This window comes from Artemia franciscana, chromosome 19, assembly GCF_032884065.1.
Source record: "Artemia franciscana chromosome 19, ASM3288406v1, whole genome shotgun sequence".
Lineage (NCBI taxonomy): Eukaryota > Metazoa > Arthropoda > Branchiopoda > Anostraca > Artemiidae > Artemia > Artemia franciscana.
The window spans coordinates 34,223,324-34,248,260 of NC_088881.1; the positions used below are offsets into that span (position 1 = coordinate 34,223,324).

General features: G+C 34.9%; 1 protein-coding gene across 1 annotated transcript in view; it reads left to right on the forward strand.

Moving 5' to 3' along the window:
- LOC136039597 (26S proteasome non-ATPase regulatory subunit 12-like) overlaps positions 1-24,937 on the forward strand; it is a 65,900-nt gene that overhangs the window by 24,624 nt on the left and 16,339 nt on the right. Inside the window, exons 3-6 of the mRNA XM_065723463.1 lie at positions 4,001-4,237; positions 12,841-12,981; positions 20,310-20,452; positions 23,235-23,459. Coding sequence (XP_065579535.1) covers positions 4,001-4,237; positions 12,841-12,981; positions 20,310-20,452; positions 23,235-23,459 — 746 coding nt within the window. The remainder of the gene's footprint in view (positions 1-4,000; positions 4,238-12,840; positions 12,982-20,309; positions 20,453-23,234; positions 23,460-24,937) is intronic.

Genomic DNA, 24,937 nt, shown 5'->3' on the forward strand with positions numbered 1-24,937 from the left:
TGAAAGTAAGGAGCGCCATTAAAACTTAAAACGAACAGAAATTACTCCGTATATGAAATGGGTTGTCCCCTCCGCAATCCCCCTCTCTTTACGCTAAAGTTTGAATCTTTGCCACAATTCTACTTTTTAAAACAATTAAAACTTTAGCGTAAAGAGCGAGGGATTGCGGTGGGGACAACCCATTTCACATACGGAGTAATTTCTGTTCGTTTTAAGTTTTAATGTCGTTTTTTTAACTTTCAGTTAAAAAAAACTATTTTTTTCTGTTAGTTAGAGTTGTAACCAACTCTAAGTAAAGAGCAGCCCATACCCACACTAACCATAACTCTGAAAAGCAGAATTTTGATAAAAATATGTACATCCAATGAAATGGTTGTCATAATGACTTCAAATATGCAAAATTCACTTAAGCACCTAGGAAATACAAATAAAAACTCGTTTTGTCTAGGTTAATCTTAGGGCTATTCATAAGATTTTCTTTGGTTGCTCTAAAATAATGAAGCTTTTAGGGGAATACCTCTTTCCTGTCAGTGTTGCCCTACTAAACTGTGAAAATTAGAAAAAAATAATTAGCAAAATTTGCAAATGTATTTTGTAGATAAGAATTCAAATATTAATATTCCGATGGTTCCCAAAGACAATTGCATCTTCAAAGGAAAGCTATATATTCTTAAGTACTTTGGTGCCATATTTTAATTGGCTGATTTTTTGCTGATTTTTTTGGCTGCCTATCTTTTTTGAAATTTGCAGCCTACTAATACTAAGAACTGCATAAGTGCGTATAGAGGGCTTTTTGATTGAAAATTGGATCCTACTTGTTTATCCTTTATTCTATCCTTATTTTATTCTATCCTTATTCCTAAAAATTGGATCCTGATTCTTCCTATTTTTCAATCAGAAATTTATTATTCCTACTTATTTAAAGATATACTTGGTCTGTAAGTTTCCACTTAACCAGTTCAGACAAGGGCTGTATCCAGGATTTTTTCGGGAGGGTGGGGGGTTACAAAAGGATTTTTTTTGGGGGGGGGGGGGTTACAAAAAAGCTTTAAAAATGCATCAAATATTTTGTTTATATTCAATTTTGTTACGTTTTTAGAAGTCGGACTAACATTTCGGCAGGGGGGGGGGGGGTTATAGCCCCCTGGATACAGTCTTGGTTTAGATAATAAAATTTCATTTTCACTTTGATAGGTACTTCCAAGTTTATAGATAACCATCAAAAGTTATAGGCCCCAGAAACATTGCCTAATTATTTATTTAAGTAGTGTTTTTTTTGTACTCAAAGGTGAATGAAAGCGGTGTTTCTCTTTACTTAAGATGGCCTTGAAAAGCCCTAATCTATAAGTTGGCCACAATAATCCTTTGAAACAAATAGTCATTATAAAGACAAAACATTGACTAGAAGATAAAAAAAAACAAAGATAATACATAAAAAACCAATTTATAAGAGACTGTTTGTAGAAAATCTAGAGCAGACTTGGAGCTGGGGGGCTAGACAGTGTAGGCGTAATATGTTAGAGAAACTTTGCTTAAATTTTGAGAAACAAGGGAAAGTCATACCTGAAATAAAAGTGTTCTTTTTTTCATTATTTTTTTTTACCTAGGGGTAATCAAAAGGAAGAGGATTATTTTCGATGGCAATTGAAAGTTTAACTGTTTTGTGGCAAAAGAGGCTGTGCCACAGCAAAGTGGTATTTTCTACTCACTTCATGGCGTGAAGCAACTATTTGTTCCCTCAGAGAGCCAAAATACTAGTGAATTAAAATGAAGGGATGACCAATCGATTTACAACTATCAAAAAGCTATGGATTTCATTTCCTAGATACGCTTAATACTGCCTTAATCGTGGCTTCAATAATAGGCCTTAATAGTGGTGCATTTGTTCCTAAAGAGATATGCAATATTTTTAAATAGATGGCTATTATAGGCAATTTAGGCAATTTCGACTATCCTGGTTCTTTCGAGGTTTCATTAGTTGTCTACTTTTGTATATAGTTTTATACCTATTATTAGGGAGGTAGGAAAATAGATCCTCATGGGGTCTGAGGGGGTGAAGCATAAAAAGGACATTTTTAGTCCCAAATTTACAGTAAGAGTCCTTGAGGTAAATATGGAGGGCGGGGCGAATAATTTACTTCCTAACCTCTTTTAATTCGGAGGGGTTTTTGGATTGAGCCTAAAATATGGGTGCTTTGGAGTGGTATCTCCTCATTTATTGCATAAATATTTTAAATGTAACATAAAAAATAATTTCATACGCTCACCTGCAGAAAAAGGGAAAAGTGGGGATTACCCTCAAAAAAAGAAAGAACAAAAAGTCTGAAGAGACCCCCTTTCAGGGAAATACACAAAAGAGGATCATCAGATTCGTCTTTGGTATATCACCCCCCCCCCTCCTACCGACTGCTCTAATAAATATTTAAAAGGGCGATTATCATTCTCAAACAATCGTTGTATACAAACTAAGCTTTAACTTGACAGAGGGGAGTTGCAGCATTCCTCACATTTGAGGGAGTCCAGGATTAAAGAGTAGTATTTTTGTTAATATGTGTTGACGATCTTATTAATGTGGTTAATAGGCTTATCTTATTTATACTTTGTCACCCTATTTCATTCTACTCATAATAATAGTCCACCTTTCAGAGGATACTCTTGATGCTTTTGCTTGTCACAACCCCTCATAAATCGTTCTGCAAAAAATAATAATAATCCATATTCAGAGGATGCTCTTGTTGCTTTTACTGATGATAACACCTTATAACTCATCCTGCTCGTAATAATAGTCGGGATTCCCATTAATAATAGTTCTCTGCTGAGTAATCGAGTATGAGGCTAGTTCAAATTTATTAGATATATATGACTGAATGATTTTTATATGTATAGGGCATTATTATTATTCGATGTAAGCTGTCTTATCCTGAACGTTTCCACGTCTACTTTCTTAATTTCCTCTAGGGATTCTTCAACTTTTCCCCTGTTATCGGATATTCATCTTTCATGTTGTTCTAGTAGCTGACCAAATGATTGTTCTGTTTGATTTTAGGCTATTCGTTTTTGAGGGCTTTTTTTAGATGAAGGACTATCTTTTAAGTTACGTATAGATTTGATAATTTGGGTTTGTGTGAATTTTGGTGCCTTAAGAAGCCTTAAACGTATTTACTACAGGCTAGTACCGATAATCCATTTTAATAACCCTGAAATTTACTCCTCGTTTTGCTTTCTGTACTTTTTTTTCATCCCTGAAATTTGTGTAAAATTAAAATTCCTTTTCCTCTCTATGAATAATCTGCTTTCAACCCCTTAATTGCATGTCACATTATGTAGAACCCGTGGATTGTCATTTACGAGGTATGTTCCTTTAGTAAATTAAGAAACCGCCAAATTCTTTCCCCTTGCGTTTCCTTTCTTTTACATTTGGCAACCCTGCATTCAAGTTGGCCAATCAGTAGAACATTATGTAGAATTATGTAGGTATGTTCCTTTAGTAAATTAAGAAACCGCCGAATTCTTTCCCCTTGCGTTTCCTTTCTTTTACATTCGGCAACCCTGCATTCAACTTGGCCAATCAGTAGAACATTATGTAGAATTATGTAGGTATGTTCCTTTAGTAAATTAAGAAACCGCCAAATTCTTGCCCCTTGCGTTTCCTTTCTTTTACATTCGGCAGCCCTGCATTCAAGTTGACCAATCTGATGCCATCAGTCTTTGATATTATTTTATTTTGATCCTGCACTTCATGTGTTAGATCGTGGAGTTTTGTATTTTTATGGATTCTAGAAAAACTTGTGGTAAATTCTTGGATTTCTTTCTCTCTTCCTTTATCATGCTTAATTTATAGGTCTTTTTTGCACCTTTTTTAGTTTTTATTGTTATTGAAGTGTCAGTAAGCACAGTTGTTTTCTATTGTTTTAATAGCCCAAGAGGTCTCGTAAAGGGGAACCAAAACTTTGGAGAATTGTCCCATTTCGAAGGTATTATTGAAACTTTTTGCTTGAAGGGTGCAGATGCCATATCTACTGGTCGTGTCCTTGAAGCTATTGTTCGTGTTTGTTTTGAAAGCAAACAATGGGACGCTCTTTGTGAACAACTGGTCTCGTTAACAAAGAGGAGGAGTCAACTGAAGGCAGCTGTATCAAAAATGGTTCAGGAGAGTATTAGGCTTTTGGAAGGAGTTACTGATAAGGAGCTGAAAATTAAGATCATCGAAACGCTGAGGACCATAACTGCTGGAAAGGTAAATTGGTTTTAAACAATCCTATTGACTAGGCATTTCATCATCTATACGTCTATCAATTATAACTGTCATTAATGTAAAAAAAAATATAACACTTTAAAACTAAAAATTTTTCTCACACCTACATGGAGGGGTCCTAGCCGAGTGGTCAGGATAAGATGGTCAGGATTATTTTCAAAGAGCTATCACAAGCTCTATAAAGCCGAATTCGCTTTATATGTCAATAAAAGTTAAGAAAAAAAAAATCAGTACATTAAGTCAAACACTTAAAATTAAAAAAAAAAAATTGAAAAGACAAAATCATCAAAGATAAAGGGCGAATCAGTAAACTTGACAATTAAATTACAAAAATATTACAATAAATAAAAATTAAAACGGAAATAGAGGAAAAGGGGATTTTGGCAAGGACATAATTGGGAATTATTATTAAGGTGCTCCAGAATAAAGGGGATGAAACTTTTATGAAAACTGTTTGTAACAACATGGATCGGAGAGTAAGTTGGGATTGCTAAGGAGGCTCTTAAGATCATTAGAAATTGTGACACCAAGGAGTTTAACATGTTTCACTAGCGTTTCGGGTGGGATCGGGTCGCAAAAAACAGTAGTAGATTTCAAGAAGTTGATTGTTATTGATTGATATGTGATTTAGTGGAATTTACTGACATATTTAGATTCTTAGATTCATCCGCACATTGGGTTAGGATTTCAACGGGGTCACTTTTAATATTCCTATGATATACTTCAAGGATCGACAAGTCATCTACATATTTCCATCTTTGGGGGGATACCTTGCCAATTTCGTTAATCATGACAAGAAAATTTTTAAGTTAAGAGTGGTTAGCGCTCCAGACTTGAAATCCTGAGATCAGGGGTTCGAGCCGTGGTGTAGCTGGTTATTTGGTTTGTAACGGGGGGCAATGGTGTGACTCTGTAAACTCAGCCAGAGTCGGTCCACTTCTAAATGGGTACCTGGAGAAGTTTAGGGGAAAACACGGGAAGCGTCGGTTAATTTGCCCCCAACCGCGCATTGCACTCCCGGCCGAAGACATCAAATCAGGTGATTGATAGCTGCACAACGCAGACCATTGGTCAGCCTGCGAAAAAAATTTAAGTTAAGTACATGGAGAGAGGGGAGTAATATAACAATAGCAATATAATAATAACAAAACACCGCTAAATCACGGCCTTATTATAATAGTTAGTAATATATGGTCTCAACTATTCAACATTTACAGCTAAAAAACATGTCGTGTTTTCGCTTTTATCTGGTCAAACAGTTCGTGGTAACGAACTGTAGTAAGGAGCGACCCGGCTCAATAGTAACCAAAACTTTAAAAAATGAAATTTTTATACCAAGAGCTACATCAAAAGAATCGCATTTTAATGCTGATTTTAAATATATAAGTTTCATCAAATTTAGTCTTACCCATCAAAAGTTACGAGCCTGAGAAAATTTGCCTTATTTTAGAAAATAGGGGGGAACATCCCCTAAAAGTCATAGAATCTCACACCGAAAATCACACCATCAGATTCAGCGTATCGGAGAACGCTATTGTAGAAGTTTCAAGCTCCTATCTACAAAAATGTGGAATCTTTAATTTTTTGCCAGAAGGCAGATCACGGATGCGTGTTTATTTGTTTGTTTTTTTGTTGTTTTTTTTTTTGTTTTTTTTTTGTTTTGTTTTTTTCCCCAGGGGTGACCGTATCGACCCAGTGGTCCTAGAATCTTGCGAGAGGGCTCATTCTAACGGAAATGAAAAGTTCTATGCCCTTTTTAAGTGACCAAAAAAACTGGAGGGCATCTAGGCCCCCTCCCATGCTAATTATTTTCCCAAAGTCAACGGATCAAAATTCTGAGATAGCCATTTTATTCAGCGTAGACGAAAAACCTTATAACTATGTCTTTGGGGACGACTTACTCCCCCACAGTCCCCGTGGGAGGGGCTACAAGTTACAAAGTTTGACCAGTGCTTACACATAGCAATGGTTATTGGGAAGTGTGCAGGCGTTTTCAGTAGGATTTTTTGGTTGGGGGGAGGGTGGACAAGAGGGGGATATGTTGGGGGAACTTTCCGTCGAGGAATTTGTAAGGGGGAAGAAAATTTCCATGAAGGAAGCGCTGGATTTTCTAGCATTATTAAAAAAAAACAATAAAAAAATAAACATGAAAAGTTTTTTCAACTGGAAGTAAGGAGCAGCGTTAAAACTTAAAACGAACAGAAATTATTACGCATATGAGGGGATCACCTCCTCCTAATACCTCGCTCTTTACGCTAAAATATTTTTAGTGATTTCAACTATTTGTTCTGCGGCTTTTGTGATTCAGGGGTCATTCTTAATGAATTGGGACAAAATTTAATCTTTAGAGTAAAGAGCGAGGTACATATATGAGGGGGTGAACCCCTCATATATATAATAAAAACATTAGATTACAAAAGTTCCTTACGTGAGCTAATTTATAAGTTACGTTTATCTTTTACTAATAAAAACATTCGTAAAAAATTAAAAGTTCTAGTTGCCTTTTTAAGTAACCAAAAAATCGCAGGGCAGCTAGGCTTCCTCCACCGTTCCTTTTTTTCTCAAAATCATTCGATCAAAACTATGAGAAAGCCATTTAGCCAAAAAAAAAAAAACTTGCAAATTTCGTGTTAATTATTCCTCTGCGAGAGCCAAAATCAAAACATGTATTGATTCAAAAACGTTCAGAAATTAAATTAAAAAAAAGTTTTTTTTTAGCTGAAAGTAAGGAGCGACATTAAAACTTAAAACGAACAGAAATTACTTCGTATATGAAAGGAGCTGCTTCCTCACAAACGCCCCGCTTTTTACGCTAATGTTTTTTACAGTTTTAAAAAGCAGAGTTGAGAGAAAGACTCAAACTTTTGTGTAAAGAGTGGGGCGTTGAAGGGGAAGTAATTTCTGTTCGTTTTAAGTTTTAATGTCGCTCCTTACTTTCAGCTAAAAAAAAACTTGTTTTTTTTATTTAATTTGATATTTAGGTTTAACATAAAAAGCAAAAAACTAAAGGAAACATACTTCATTGTAATTATTTAGTTAAGTGTGATGTAGAAACAAATCTATTCGTTAATTTCAGAAATTTATAATCTTCTTTCGAGATTTACGTTTTGAATTTTATAATTTTTCCTTTCGAGATTTACGTTTAACAGAAAAAGCAGAATTAAAGGATACATACTTCATTTTTATTATTGAATTATGTGTGTTATATAGAAACAAATCTATTTAAAGATGTCAGATATTTTATAAATTTCTTTTGAGATTTACGTTTGAATTCTATAAATTTCTTTCAAGATTCACATTTAATATAAAAAGCTAAAACTAACGGAAACATGCTTCATTGTAATTATTGAGTTAAGTGTAATGTAGGAACAAATCTATTTGAAAATTTAGAATAAGAGAAAGCAGAATAAGAGAACGAAATAAGAGAACGAAAATAAGAGAACGAATTATAAAAATGAGAAAATTTAGAACAAGAGAACGAATAAGAGAAAGCAGCCATGTATTTTTCCTCAAGATCAGTCCAAGGGTAAATTGGTCTTAAATATCCCCATTGACTAGCCATGTCATCCCCTATATGACAAAAAAAAAAAAGAATATAACTGTACTGAACAGCTAACCAGCTGAATCATCAGTGTAACCAGCTGAACAGTTTTCCCACATACCAGCATGCTGGTACAATATGGTTAATGGTACATAATAGCAATTTAACGGTATATAATGGCATAGTAATGGTAATATAATATACTATGCAAAAATATTGCATATAAAACGGTGCTTCACTTAAAATTAGTCACTGCGGGACTAATTAGTCACTCCAAGGGTAAATTGGTCTTAAATATCCCCATTGACTAGCCATGTCATCCCCTATATGACAAAAAAAAAGAATATAACTGTACTGAACAGCTAACCAGCTGAATCATCAGTGTAACCAGCTGAACAGTTTTCCCACATACCAGCATGCTGGTACAATATGGCTAATGGTACATAATAGCAATTTAACGGTATATAATGGCATAATAATGGTAATATAATATACTATGCAAAAATATTGCATATAAAACGGTGCTTCACTTAAAATTAGTCACTGCCGGAATCGTAATTATGAAATGCTGAAATGGGATTTAGGTGAGAATTGTCACATAAACTGTCAATATAAATTCTCGCATAAATTGTCACATAGAAAACTATGGGAATTTATAGTAAGGGGTTCTCTTGTCCCCCCCCCCTTCCTGTCTCTGCACTCTTTGTACGACAAATAATAGTTTATTCATGAATATATAAGACTATATTTTATGAATATATGTTCTTATTTCTTACTCATAATATAGAATTATTTTTGTTTCTATTCTTTATATTTTTTTTTCTTTGTGTTTCTTAGCAGCTATTACGACCTAGTAACCGCTAAATTATGATAACATTTGCCACATTACCTTCCCTGTACATATTGCCTTGTTGCGACAGTGAGTTGCTAGTAGTAGTTGAATCGCGAGTAAAGACGTGAATGGCAATTTGGAAATTATACCCATTTAATAGCCGCTTATATAGCGGCTATACCTATGTATTGTGTTTTGTGTAAAATCTGTCTATTTTGGCTCTAATCAAGTTTTTATTCTTCTATTCCTTGCATTAGTTTAGAGCATCATAGAGTGTGTCCGTGAGGGGACAGGGGCTCGATTCCTGGAGTCAATGAAAGGGGGTCAGTGATGTGACTATGTAAGCTCAGCTAGAGTTGACCCAGTTCTAAGTGGGTACCCGGAGAAGGTAAACAGAAGGGGTGTTATGAAAGCACAGGATGGATGGCCCCTAACCCCCCATTGCATTTCCTGTCTGAAGGTCGATGAAAAAGAGATCACCATCCCTGGTTTGGATTTTAGAGTCTAGTTCCGCATTCTTTACCTATAATTTTTTTTTTATCATAAAAATTTAGCTTCGAATTGTACTATGGGAAACTCTTAATCAGATTTTATTGATATTTTCCTGTTTAGTTAGATTTATGTTAATAACCAAATTTCAGGGTTTTTTTGTTCTTTTTTTTTCCTTTACCATATTTCAACCAAGATTATGACTTTATTAATATTGATCCGTAAATAAGATGGATGCAAATTATTTTTCAGAGACACTTTTGTTAGTTTCTGTGATATAAAAAAGTTAAAATTGTCAAAATTTCGAATCGAAAATTTCTGAAATCAAAATTTCAGTCCATTGCTACCCAAGTTTTTTCAAAATCTGACGAAATCAGAGACATTTTTGTTAGGTTCTGTGATATAAAAAAGTTAAATTTGTCAAAATTTCGAATGGTCATAAGGCACTAACAAAAAAAAATGTGCACAATTCCGTGCAGTCCATGAAAAAAGTAAAGCCACCAAGTTTCGTCAAAATCTGACGAAATCAGAGACATTTTTGTTAGGTTCTGTGATATAAAAAGTTAAATTTGTCAAAATTTCGAATGATCATAAGGCACTAACAAAAAAAAAATGTGCACAATTCCGTGCAGTCCATGAAAAAAGTAAAGCCACCAAGTTTCGTCAAAATCTGACGAAATCAGAGACATTTTTGTTAGGTTCTGTGATATAAAAAGTTAAATTTGTCAAAATTTCGAATGGTCATAAGGCACTAACAAAAAAAAAATGTGCACAATTCCGTGCAGTCCATGAAAAAAGTAAAGCCACCAAGTTTCGTCAAAATCTGACGAAATCAGAGACATTTTTGTTAGGTTCTGTGATATAAAAAGTTAAATTTGTCAAAATTTCGAATGGTCATAAGGCACAAAAAAAAAATGTGCACAATTCCGTGCAGTCCATGAAAAAAGTAAAGCCACCAAGTTTCGTCAAAATCTGACGAAATCAGAGACATTTTTGTTAGGTTCTGTGATATAAAAAAGTTAAAATTGTCAAAATTTCGAATGGTCATAAGGCACTAACAAAAAAAAATGTGCACAATTCCGTGCAGTCCATGAAAAAAGTAAAGCCACCAAGTTTCGTCAAAATCTGACGAAATCAGAGACATTTTTGTTAGGTTCTGTGATATAAAAAAGTTAAAATTGTCAAAATTTCGAATGGTCATAAGGCACAAAAAAAAAATGTGCACAATTCCGTGCAGTCCATGAAAAAAGTAAAGCCACCAAGTTTCGTCAAAATCTGACGAAATCAGAGACATTTTTGTTAGGTTCTGTGATATAAAAAAGTTAAAATTGTCAAAATTTCGAATGGTCATAAGGCACTAACAAAAAAAAAAAAATGTGCACAATTCCGTGCAGTCCATGAAAAAAGTAAAGCCACCAAGTTTCGTCAAAATCTGACGAAATCAGAGACATTTTTGTTAGGTTCTGTGATATAAAAAAGTTAAAATTGTCAAAATTTCGAATGGTCATAAGGCACTAACAAAAAAAAAAAATGTGCACAATTCCGTGCAGTCCATGAAAAACGTAAAGCCACCAAGTTTCGTCAAAATCTGACGAAATCAGAGACATTTTTGTTAGGTTCTGTGATATAAAAAGTTAAATTTGTCAAAATTTCGAATGGTCATAAGGCACTAACAAAAAAAAAATGTGCACAATTCCGTGCAGTCCATGAAAAAAGTAAGGCCACCAAGTTTCGTCAAAATGACGAAATCAGATCATAAGCAGTGCAGTAGTGCTGCCTAAGTAAAGAGCGGATAACAAAATAAATTTTTAATGTTTTCTCTTTTTTACTTTCATAAAAAAAATTATCAAAACTTTAAAGAATAAATATCAGTATATGTCAATTAAACTGACAATCTGTGGTTATTTGTCGTTTATTCGGTAAAGCGCAAATTATGTTCTGGTCCTGAGAAGGCATGGGGGTTATCAGCCCTACTCGTGTTAGTTCCTGCTCATTTTGAGTTTGACTCGGCTATTAGTTGTAATTTCTGTTCGTTTTGAGTTTTAATTATTTATTGATAGTGGTTTGTGGTAGTTTTACGCTTGGAAGATTATTTGACTTTAATTCTGCCCATTTTTGGCCATATGGAGCTCTTAACTTTTCTTTGAAACACTTGTTTTGTGGAGAAAGCTTTTTAAAAATTAATAGCGTAAATATGGCGCTGTTAGAGCGGCATTTTGGCAGTGTCAATTTTGTTGCTGTTTATTTTATGTCTCTTTTCTTATTTTATTTTTTATTGTATTATTTTTGGTACTTCAACTTTATTTTCAATTGAGCTATGGGAACTTTGAATAAGATTCGTTGATTTGTTTCCTCTTTTATTTAATCTTATATTTATTCCTATATGAATAAATAGTAATCACGATTTTTATTACAATTAATCAGTTATTAAAGAAGACGCAAGGTCAGATTATGACGAAAAATACGTTAAATTTTCACAACATGAAAAAAAGTCAAATTTTCAAATATTGAATTGATGGAATAAAAAGTGGTTACAAAAAAAAATTAAGTAGTGTTTATTTTCTATGTAATAACCCCCTTTGTTCTTTTATTATTATAAACTAGGGTATCACGCAGATTCTTCAAATTGGGCTATGAGAACCTTAATTAAAATTTTGCTGCCATTTTTGCCAAATTTTAAATTGTATTTTTGTTATATTTCTCATATGACAATCAAGAATTGCCATAATTCTTGAGGCATTTATCAGTAATTAAAGAGGAGCAAATTAATTTCTGAAGAAATGGAACATTTGCCTTCTATGGAACAAAACTTTCAAATTTATGAATTGCCTTGATAAAAGAACAGAGATAGAATCGCGTGTAGTGGCTTGTATTCATGAGAGGAATAAATGTACTCGTCAAATCAGGCGAAATCTTGTTTTGTGAATACTTTGTCAAGATCAAAGTTTGACAGTGTCGATTTTATGGAGAAGTAGCTTTCTTCTTTATTTTAATTGGGTTTTGCTTAATCATTAATTTTGATTTTTGTCTTTAATTTTATATTACTATTTTTCTAATTAAAAAAAAATAAAGAAGGGGGGTGGGGGTTAGAGGGGTTAGACCCCCTGAAATGTTTGTTTGACTTGTAAAAACGTAACAAAAATGAATATAAAAAAATTTTGCTGTGTTTTTTTAGTAAAACACCGCACGAAAAATGTCGTTTTATAAAGCCCCTTCCCACCGCGAAAAAAAATCCGGGATATGACCCTGACTGTTTTGTATGAAAGTAAAGTTTGACTAGATTTTAGCATACAATTTTAACTTCAAATTAGAATTTGGGAAGCCTAATCAGATTTTGTTTATATATATTTTTTTTAAATACATTCCTGTCAATGAATTTTCGATTAAAGATTATTTACCCCCTTCCCCCCATACATACACACTCCCTAAACCTCATTCTATATTTATCTGAAGGCTTACGAAAAGTTAGAAAATTTGGGTGTAGAAACACACTTTGCAGCTTTGGCCTACTAACAGATTTTTTTTTCTTTTTTTTTCTTTTGTACTACTTTTTTCTATTGTAATTTTATATTTTATTTTATATTGTAATTATATTATTTATGTAATTTTTCCTACTACTTTTTTCTTTTGTACTACTTTTTTCTATTCTAATTTTCTATTTTATTTTATATTGTAATTATATTATTTATGTGATATTTTCTGCTACTTTTTTCTTTTGTATAGATTTATGTCGAAGTTGAACGAGCACGGTTGACTCACCAGCTGTCATTGATGCTCGAAGAAGAGGGGAAAATTGGTGAGGCAGCCAACACAATGCAAGAACTTCAAATTGAAACTTATGGCAGTATGGACAAACAAGAAAAGGTATTTTTTATTTTATTTTTTTTTGTAATCAGGGGCGGTTTCACTTTGTCAGAGAAGACTTTTCTCTCCTTGAACTGACAGTAATACTAAAAGGACCAGTTAGATGTCTCTATAGTAAAATATTAAATAAAAAGGGTTATCATTATCCTTTTGGCTTGCTTAGTCATTAGTCAGCTCCTTGGCAACGTTTCTCTCCTCCTGCTTTTCGACTTTTCTTCCTAATATCATTTTTTTCGGGTTTAAAATCAATCTTTTATGTATTTTTTTTTTTTTTTTTTGTAATCAGAGACGATTTCACTTTGTCAGAGAAGACTTTTCTCTCCTTGAACTGACAGTAGTTCGTTGTGTGCAGTATTTACTTACATATTTACAATGAGTCATTATGAGTCATCATTATGATAAAAAGATTTTTGGAAAGGGTTAGAATGAAGAGTGGTCCTTACTTGCCCAACGTATGGAGAGTGGTGGGAAAATTTATTATTTTCTAGGGAAGTGTGAAGGATTAAGGCTCCTGAGAAAGGAAGTTTGTGGAAACATTGCCGGGAAATATGGGTTTTATTAGTGTAAATTTAAGAATCTGGTGTGGTATATTCGTGTAGATATTACCCATCGTGAGAGTTTTAATGATAACTTTGATTTGTCCGTTTGTGTTAATGTTTTTGAATGGTTTTCTGTGCTCTAACCGTTTTTATCAAAATTTTAAATTGAATTCTTTAATTGCATTTGTAATTTTGTTAATTGTGTTTGTATGTTTATTGTGGCCATGGCCCAGTGGGGTTTTTCCTTACTATACTATTATACTATAATAAGCTATGACTCATTATGAGTCATTATATGAATTACAATGACAATGAAACTAAGGATAATGAACATGAAACCTGATTTTTTGAATTGGTCAAGTGGAAACCTAAAACAAGGAAATCTAAAATATAATCTAAGTAATCGAATATTAAGGGAATCTAAAGCAAGGAATGAAATAATAAAAATAAGGAAATAGGACGTTCAGTTGTTAATTATAAAAGAACTCCATTTGCAGTTATGCAGTGTGTAGTGGTGCCAAATTTAAAAGAAAAGAAACGTAAGTTTAAAATCAGTAGGAACTAAACTAAAAACATGTTAGGGAACACTAAACAGCTTTCCTTATAATTATAATTTTAATTATATAATTTAACTAATAATTATTCCTTATAATTTCCTTAAAATAGGATTTGTAGCTTTTCTTATAAGATTTAGTTATCCTTAGGAACCGATAGACTGCTAATATTTGAATTTTTATTTGCAGAAAGCATTGTTGCTTGTAACCACTTAGTTTAGCTTATTTAGTTTGCTGATTCAATTTGGCAACGCTGACGAAAGTCTAGTACTACCTTAAAAAATTCACAATTTTGAAACAGCTGAAAGAAAAATCTTAGAACGCGGGAGGAGGTCTAATTGCCCATTTTTGGTCTCTTGAAAAAAGAGCATTCTTGCAAGTTCAGAAAGTTTAGGGTACAAGAATAGGTCTGAAATTAATGCTAAGAAGACTAATTTGCGTAGAATGGGAATAAATGAGTGCGAAGATTCTAGATACGCAGGAAATCGATTAAATGGATAGCTTTACTTACCTGGGTAGTATAATTAATAATATATATATATATATATATGGCACACTGATTGAATTAGAAAATCAATCAAGTAGATACCTTCGCGTACTTGCGTAGCTTTATTAGTAAAGATAGTGGATGCTGTGAAGATGTAAAAAATGGAATAACCAAGGCACGGTATTTTTTCATTGTTAAAATTGTCTGTAATAATCAGAAGATAAGTATGTGAACTAAGATTAGGATGTTAGAAGCCATGGTAAATGTAGTGGTCAAATAGTGGTTCGACCCCACTCCTGGCTGAGTGGTTGGTGTGCTGGCTTGGGAATTATGTGTCCAAGGGGCACGGGTTCAATCCCAGTTGTGACCGCTTATTTAGTTTGGGACGGGGTTCGATGGCGTGACTCTGTAAGCTCAGCCAGAATTGACCCAGCTCTAAATGGGTGCCTGGAGAAATATGGGGGAGGTAAGCAGGAAGGGTGTGTGAAAGCACAGGATGGTTGCCCCCCCCCCATTGCACTTCCTGGCTGAAGGGCCATGAAACGGAGATCAGCACCGCCGGTTTGGACCTTAAGGGTATAGTACCGTCGTACTTACTTACTTACTTACTTTTTCACTTTCTTGGACTATAATGAAATAAAGGCTAAAATGGCTAGTTCACTTTTGTGTGTGTGAAGAATCTCTGAGATACTGAACGCCTTTTCTTGATAAGTATCGGTTAGATGTGACTGGACCATCTGAGAAACGAACTCCACAGTTTGAAAACCTTGAGTGCGAGAATTATCATGTGCTTTATTCTGGGAAAGAGCGTATTAAAATGGCTGGAGTGGCACTGGTGTTAACTGGTGCTGCAAAGAAATGCCTTCTTGATTAGAAATCAATCAACGATTGGTTTCGTTGATTGGAACGGATTGGTTTCGGAAGGGGACAAACGAACTTTGTCCCCTTCATCACAGAAAAAATAAATAAAATAGCCAACTAGTTTCTCCCCTTTTTTTCATGGGAGGTGCTTTAGGTCGTTGCACTAATTTGCTTGCCCCCCGCTGTTTTGGTTTAGTTTCCCTTTTAATTCATTTGTGTTTTTCGTGTGTTTTATGCTTTGTTCCTTTTTTGTGAGTTTTCGGACTTTTTTTTAGTGTCCCTTTTAATTTGTAGATATATATCTTTATTTCTTGTTCTTTTCTGTATTATTTGTTTTTTTTGTCCCCTTCCCTTTTTTTCTGACTTGTATTTGTTCAAGTTTAGTTTGATCGTTTTTTTTTACTCATAATTTGATTATTCATTGTTATTAGTGTTTTTTGCTTTGTTTGCTTTGTTAGTTGACTCCGAAGTCCGAATTCGGCCCTTTGAGGGCTTTTGATAGTGATCTTTTTGAAATAAATATCTTATCTAACGATTGTATCCCGAAAGCGCGTTTTGTGACTACCAAAATGACGCTGTGGTGAAAATGACGCGTAAAGCAGTGTATGCTCGTACAAATAAATAAAGTGACTCTGATAAAGACACGTAAAGCAAAGTTGGTGGTGTTCCATTAGTAGTGCCACAATCCGTGCTATGAAAAAAAGGTGCAGCCTTTAAGACAAAGGAATCTGAAATGCCTTTATGATTATTTTATCTAACAAAAGTAACAAATTTTATCTAACTGTAGATAGAGTAAGTGAGTAACGAATACCCAAATAAGGGCTGATACCGAACAATCATTGGTGACCGACGAGATCAGAATAAGAAATACTGGGGGTATATGACCCGTATGAGTGAAGGACGCCTCCCACATGATGTATGTCGCTTAGTGATGTCACAAGTTCATAGTCACAATATATTGGTTATGTGTGGTGATTTTAACGCGAAAGTGGGCTGCAACCTGGGTTATGCGCCAACGGTCATTGGTTCTCATGTACTTGGTGAAAGCAGTGAAAATGGCGTGAAAGTGGTTGATTATTGTGTCACTAATTACATGATTGTAAGAGGTATATGGTACCCCCATAAGACCATCCAGAAATACACGTTGAATTCATCCGATGGTATCATTCGAAACCAGTTTGACCATATACTCGTCAGCAAGCGCAAAAAAAGGTCCCTTGAAGATGTTAGAGCTTACCGAGGAGCCGATTGCTTCTCTGACCATCAACTGGTTATTGCCAAGTGCAAAATTAAGTTGAAGGTGGTGAAGAAAGTGTCTGTTACAGTTTAGAAATCTGATATCCAGAGGTTCCCTTAAGATTATTCGTCAAAAATATAATCTTACGCTAGAAAATAGGTTCGCAGCTTTGAGCTTCGATGAATCCGACGAAGCAAGTTCAGATGGTTTTCGAAAATCACTATCGGAGTGCCTAAAAGATGTTGGAGTGGAAGTTCTCGGATATAAGAAACGAAAGAAGGAAGAATGGATTAGTGAAGAAACTTGACAGCTGATTCAAGGAAAGAACAAATCTGAAAGCTCTTGCTGGTAAATACTCACCTAGTCATTCATCTAGTCAGCCTAGCGATAGGCAACACTGTGAAAGCTTAAAAAAAACAGTATAAGTGCGCCCATAAGTGAGTGAAAACGTCTGCCAGGAATGACATTAGAGCATATGTTGAGAACATAGCAGCTGAGGCAGAAAGAGCAGCCAATCGGGGTGATAGTAAATCCGTCTATATGCTTACTAAGAAGCTTTCCGACGCGCAAACAAACCCTCGGCCCTTCATAGAGGATAAAAGTGGGCAGCTGCTTACCAAACAGGTAGATCTTTAGAACCGTTGGAGTGAATATTTCTCGGATGTTTTGAATCAGCCGATACCCCATGAGCCCCTGTTGGTCCCTGACGCGCCCCTATTTAACTTGGATATCTATTTGGGCCCCATTCCCTTTCAGGAAGTTGTAATAGCATTGAAGTCACTAAGAAACGGGAAAGCAGCTGGATATAATGGAGTCCCTCCGGAGCTGTTGAAATATGGTTAAGATGCTTAGCAAAGTGTGGGACGACGAGGCTATCCCTCCGGATTGGAATAAAGGCATTATCGTGAAACTCTCCAAGAAAGGTCGAAAAACATCATGCGATAACTGGAGAGGTATCACACTCTAGAATGTCGCAAGTAAAGTTTTATGTCAGATTTTTCGTAGTAGAATTCAGACTTAAGTGGATTTAATTTTAGGGGATGATCAACATGGTTTCCGCCCAAATCGTTCTTGCTGTGATCTGATATTTAGCTTACGTGTTCTACGAGGAATCAAACGAATAACAAGTGTAGATTATTTTGGCGTTTATTGACTTCTTGAAAGCATTGGACTCTGTGCACCGAGAGACAATGTGGAAGATTCTCCTAGCGTATGGAATGCCTCAGAAAATTGTGACTATGATTAAAGCCCTGTATGTTGCACAGGTTTGTGCCGTCCAGAAAGACGATAGGATGTCAGAGTGGTTCGCTGTCGAGTCTGGTGTATTTCAAGGATGTTTAGTATCTCCAATATTATTCGCAATACTTATAGATTTTGTGCTTCGAGTTTGCCACTTTAGAGGAGGCATAAAACTAAGCCCCGAGTGTCAAATACACGACTGCGATTTCGCTGACGATGTTGCTCTCGTGACTCACTGCCAAGAGGACATTGAACATGCAACAAATGAACTATCAGCGAAAGCTGCCCCTATGGGCCTACAGATTTATGTTGATAAAACGAAAAGTATGTCAAACGGGGTTGTGACGACCATTGCTGCGGGCATTCTATACGAAGGCAGTGACATAGAAGGGGTTAGGGGATTCAAGTACCTCGGTAGGACAATGACCCATGATGGGAATTGTGACAGAGAACTCATGCTACGCATAGTGTTTGCAGATGGAGCATTTACTCTGCTGAAGAATATCTGGAGATGTAGAAACTACTCTCAGAAGTTGAAATTGCGATTGTTTAGGAGTAATGTACTCTCTGTACTTTTATATTGATGCGAGTCTTGGGGCATTTCAAAAAGTGCCGAGAAAAGACTACTTGGCTTGGAGAAACATTTGCCTGCGTGGAATCCTTGCAGTATATTGACTGATAGAGTAACGAATACCCAAATAAGGGCTGATACCGAACAATCATTGGTGACCGACGAGATCAGAATAAGAAATACTGGGGGTATATGACCCGTATGAGTGAAGGACGCCTCCCACATGATGTATGGTTTTTAACCCCATCTGGCATTCGATGGAGTCGAAGACAACGCAGAACACTTTGTCGATCCCTGGAGAAAAAGGCGACGAGTCTCCGAACCAATCTGAACGAACTTTGGTCATTGGAACAAGATCCGTCAAGTTGGAGGTCAATTGTCGCTGCCCTATGTGGCCTCAGGCGTAGGAGGAGGATCTAAGTAAGTAAGAAGAATTATATATTGTCAAACGTTGCACTTTTGGCCTTCCCTTTGGGGAAAAACAAAGACTAAGTCGTCCCCCCGGGTCACAATTTGAAGGAAATTGAAACTTCATGAGAGTGGGTAAAGATTGAAGCTTTGAACAGCTTGGAATGGAGCTTTGAACGATGGCTTGGTGTTTCAGTAGTAGCAACAACTTACTATATTTACTTTTAAACTTAATTAATGTATTGTATTTAGAATATGCGTAAAATCGAGATTTTTTATGTGTGTGATGTCTTTTCCAAACTTATATAAGAATTTCTATGACTGTTGGCACATGTCGCTTTTTACCTACAGTTCATTACCACGAATTGCTTGACGTTATTATTCATTATTCTCGCTTTACTCAATTTATCTTGTTACTCTACAAAGCAACTTTTGAATTGCCCCAGCTGGGAGTGTAATAACAACCATAACATAACAACCTAACAACCATGTTATGTTAACAGCATAACAACCATAACCGACTCAGCTATAAATTTTTTTCAATTTTTTAAATTTTCTTATAGAAGTCCTACTCAGCTAGATTTTATCGATATGTTTTACCAGTTGAATTTGACTGTACTTCAGATAGTTGAATTTCAGATTTTCTATGTGATTTTTATCTGTAAAATTTATATGGAATGCCACATAAGTTTTATGGAAACACTTGTGAGATGCCACAGATGGGAGGCTAATGTTGTCACATATAAAATTTCGTATTTTCAAGGTTAGGAGCGTGATAATTGCTTAAGGATGTCCTCGGGCATCCAGATTAAGCCGAAGTATAAAATAATTTCAATATTTCAACCGACCAAAAAAAAAATTAATAATCAACCCGTTCCTCTAATTTTGAAGTGAAAATTACATTTGAACCAAGCATTAAGAGTAGGTGCTTAGGGGATAATAACTTCCTTTTCCTGCAGAATGACTTAGAGCTTAAAACGACAAAATTTGTGTAATTGTTACATCCCTGCGGAGACAGCAGGGGATAATATTGTGTAACATAGCACCTTTTTTGTACCACAGCTGGGAGCTTGTAGGACTTCATCATTAAACAGCTAAAAAATAATATTTGACATGATTCTTACGCTCACAAGATAAATTTCTCTCATGGTCAAGCTATAATACCATTTTTTATATAAATTAAAAAAATTTATATCTTTAGAAATGTTTATGTTAAACTGAATTTTGTCATATCGTCATATTGATATATCGATAAATAAAGTTGTCATATCGATAAATGAATAAAAATCTTTTATACCATTCTCAATATTGTATGCCGTAATACCAATCTCTTTTATTAATATCAGTCTGATTTATCAGCACGTTTTATTCTCTGCGCTCAGACTTAATTTTTTTTTAATGTTTCTTCATTTTGCTCTGTTGCTCTTTTTAGGTTGAGCTGATCATGGAACAGATGAGATTATGTCTGCAGAGAAAAGATTATATTAGAGCTCAAATTATTTCAAAGAAGATTAGCACTCGCGTCTTTCAAACCGATGAGTTGTTATACCAAAAATTGAAGCTTAGATACTACAAGTAAGATCTTTTTCTTAAAATCTTTGTTTCTTCATCCTTATTTTGCCTAAGAAACCCATATAGCAAAATGTATAGAGTCGTGGGGTAATGATATTTTAATTTAGAAGGGGCATATCAAAGTCTAGGTCAAGGTGCTTTTTTTCAACGAAGGTACAAAAAAAGATTTTCAAAACTTAAAAGGGTGGGGTAATTATCCCTCCTATTGACGCCCCTGAACCTAGCTATTCATAAACTACCCGTCCTAATTTTTTTATATTCTTTAACGTATTAGTTGGACAGTTTAATAGAAACTTCCTAGTTTCGTATGTCTGTCAGAAGTGGTTTGTTATTGTTTGTTAAGGGAATCGAATTTTGTTTTGGCTTCTGTATTTCACAGCAACATGTGAATAATATGTCTGTATGGATGAACATTTATGTTTTCACTGTTTTGAATCAGGGTTGAAAATAAGTGGATTGGATTCAGTATTAAGGCGAAATGAATGTTTTCTGGCTAGCTCTATTTAAATTAAAGTGGTTTGTTGGTTGAGCCAAAACTAGTTTATGACGGTAGTCGAATTATGTTTTGGCTAACGGATTTAACGGTACCTGGTGAAAAGTTTCTTCACTTTGAAGCGAGAGGTGAGCCAGTAAACCTTAGTGCCATGTATTTGGAAAGGGCAAGAAAAAAGACAAAAATTCGAGCAATTCCTAGTCTATTTTACTATCCATAAAAGGTTTGAAAGGTAAATAGAAAAAAGGGGGGGGGGGTGTTAAAATTGTTCATTATAAAAAAAATAATTTCTCTTGGACAGCCTAACACATTTGAACGCCACTTACTGGTTCATCAGTTACAGAAGAAAATTAACATTGTTTTTTTTTCGGGGTGTGAAGCAAGGGCGGATCCAGGATGGTTGTTGTGGGGGGGGGAGGGATTTCAAAAAAATTAAAAAACACATCAAAATTTGTTAACGTGTATTTTGTTACGTTCTTACGATTCAGAGGTAAATTTTGGGGAGGAGTCTAACCGAGTGACACCCCCCCCCCCCTAGATACGGCCCTGGCTAGATATAAGTGACAAATCTCTTGACATTCGATTTGCCTCTGTTGTGGATCAGGATTGAAAATGAGCGGTTTTGTTGCGAACCGCAACTAGAATATATCAAATTGCAACTAGAATACTCAGTACTCAGAGAAGTAAAGAAGAAATATTTTCTAATACTATGGGTTATTTCTTTGATGTTGAACATACAATACAAAAGAGCCAAATCAAAATCGATTAGAAAAAGAAAATCCTGAAAGTTACAAGGGAGTAACCCATAAGGGGTGAGCACAGCAGCTTTATAGCTTAATAGACTCTAAAAACAACGGTAAAAGGATTCACTTAATTTAGTAAGTATCCACATGAGATATAGTAAGCTTTCAAGAAAATAACTCGAAAATCAGTTACAGGAAAAAATGTTACAGTAAACAGAAACCGATTGTAAACACTCGATTTGCCTCTTTTCTGCATTAGGATTGAAAATAAGCGGTTTGGTTACGAAATAAAAGTGAAGCGAATCTTTTTAGAGCTAATTCTTTGTAAGTTGAACGGTTTTTTTTTCAAGATATCTTCTATAATAATCGACAATATAGGTAAGAAAGCCTGTTTACGGCAGCCTGTTTATTTGTGTATATTAATCCAGCAAAGATGTAAAATCTAATATCAAGGGATGGCTCAGATGGTCAGAACGTAAGATTTTCGATTTTGAGGTTGTGTGCTCGACTCCAGTATTAGGATTTTTTAGAATATTTCCATTTGAGTGGGGGAGGGGGGTAAGCCGTATTTGTGGGAGAAAAATAATATTTAACTATTTTATGTATGCAAATGGATAAAAAGAATGATTATGATCGACCAGGTAATAAAAAAATTAAATTTTGTGTTCGATATTTGCTGATAGAAGTTATGCCTAAAAAAACAACTAGAAAGCAGCTGAGAGCAGCTACTAGAGCAATAAAATCGCTTGCAAGTTTGATCCAGACATGTACAGTGATTAGTTAATATGGAACGCTGGATATAGAAAGTGTCTAAAATAGAAAGCATGACTATGGGTAGTAATATCTAGATTATGGCTACCTGATAATATTTGTATATCTGTAGATAGCGGGTTGAATACTGAGTATTCGGAATACGTCCTGACATGTATATTGTCTTCTTTCACAATAATTCGAGGAAAACGTGTCACATGGTGGCGGAGTGGGTTTGATATCAGCTTGGTAATAGGGGACCCAGAGTTCGGGGGGGGGGGGCAACTCAGGTGTAGCAACACTCTGCAGGACTCGGAATTCGATTTTGGTGTTGAGATTATGCCCAAGCGTCTCCATGTTATTTCAAATAGGAAGAAGAGAAAAAAAGGTACATTGAGCCTGGCCTAGAAACTATTTATAGTAGTTTCATTGTATAAAGATGACAGGTCTGAATGATCTGAATTAATTGTTTTGTGTCTATGAATAGGTTTTATTTTTATGTTTTGTGATAAATTATTCTAATTGTGTGGTTTATAAAAATATTTCGGCGCTAATTAGCAATAACGATGCCAAACCCTTGGATGAATCCTCAATCTCAGGATTGAAATGCTGTTCCATTTGAGACTCTTTAGGGCTCCATAAATGAGCCTTATTTGGTTATCCACAAAAATGATTCTCATACATATTTTATCACTAATTTGTTTTCGTTTAGGTTTCAGAATTACCCAATCCCCTATTAAAGATTTATGGTTGATAAAGGATATTTTGTGTATTTGTATTTATAATTAATGTGTTACAGATTGATGATTGAACTTGACGAGGCTGATGGAAAATATTTATCAGTTTGTAAACATTATCGTTCCCTCCTTGAGACACCAATTATAGAAGAAGACGAAGAAGAGCGAAAAAATATGATGAGACATTCTGTTATTTATCTGCTTCTTAGTCCCTTTGATAATGAGCAGTCAGATTTGGCGCATCGTATTCTTTCTGAAAAAAGGACTGAGACTATTCCATTGTACAGGTGAGAATATGATACATAGTGTTGTGCCCAAAATTAAAAGATATATCCAAAACCCTGTAACAGTGTTGACAGATATTTCGTATAAGGTCACCTAGCCGAAACATGAAAATACGCCAAAAGATTCATTTTTGAAAAAGGTACTGATCTTAAGAATTCAATGCGTAATCACCTAAAATAACTTGGTCAAATTGCGTAAATATGCCTCTATGACAACACTGCTATTTATATACTAGGCTTTGAGCATTTTTCGTTTGTACTTTTTTCCTGAGAACCAAAAGTGTGTTCCTTCATCACTTATGTGAGGTTTTAGTTGAGAAACTTGTGTCCCATTTTCTTTTATGTTTCAAGTATTTTTTGAAAATTCTTGGTGTATTCTAACTTAAAATTTATGAAAACCTTATAACTTACTTAATTTTAGTAATCAACTTGATGTTATAACTCAATATTTGTAAGCGCAACTTTGATGCTGAGGTTGCAAAATCTGCCGACTAGACTAGAAAGACAATGCACACTGCTCCTCCTCGATGACCGGATAATATCTTGAAAAATGTACAAATGCAAAACAACTTCAGAGTTTGTGAAAGTACATTCTAAAAATCAATGCATAGTTTATTCATCATTGGAGACTTATTTATGATTGGCTAGTTAGACAACCAATGAAGCGTAGTAATTTCGGAAGTTATTGTTATTTGTGTCTGTATTATTCTGAGGCCTTATCATGTTGGCCGACTCGCTCCATTTTAAATCTTCAAAGAAGTGTTTGTTTTTTTTTGTCAGAAAGCACAGTGTTTATCAATCTGTAATCCGTAAAACGTGGCCTAGCCAACTTAACCTTTCTTTTCTATAGCTTCAGAAAGTGGGAACGACCTATTTAAATAATTGTATAGAAGAGCGGAAAAAGATGTTATAGTAGAGCTGAAGGTAAACAATTAAAATTTTTAGTTTAATAACTAAGTTCCACTATAAATAATAAATAAATAACTTTATTCCTCACGCCTCTCAATACAAAATTTCTATACAACTGACACCTTTTTAAAAGAAAAATGTTATGGCAGGGCGAAGAGCGGATCGACTGCGGCACGATTTCCATTTAAAGTCGTCCTACGTTAAAAGTCTCGAGATATGGTATGTTTATGTTTAGGCTGTTGGAGAAGGCTTCCAGTGATTTCATCTTTTCTACTGGGAATGGTAGTTTGTTCCAGATCCTGATGACCCGGGGTATGAACGAATGATGGTAAGAATTAGATCTTGCAATCTTCATCTTCACGGGCTCCAATTGCAGACTGTGCGATCTTGTGTTGCTTTGGGGAATTTTTTGAACAAGCTTGTCTTTTACGTTCCCAAAATTCTCATGAACTATCTTGAAGAGGGTTTTTAAGTCTAAGATCGTTCTCTTGTCTCAAGTTTATAGAGAGTGAGCCTTCTTAGAGCTTCGTCATACGGAAGGTTTCTGAATCCTTGAAGTACTTTTACAAAGC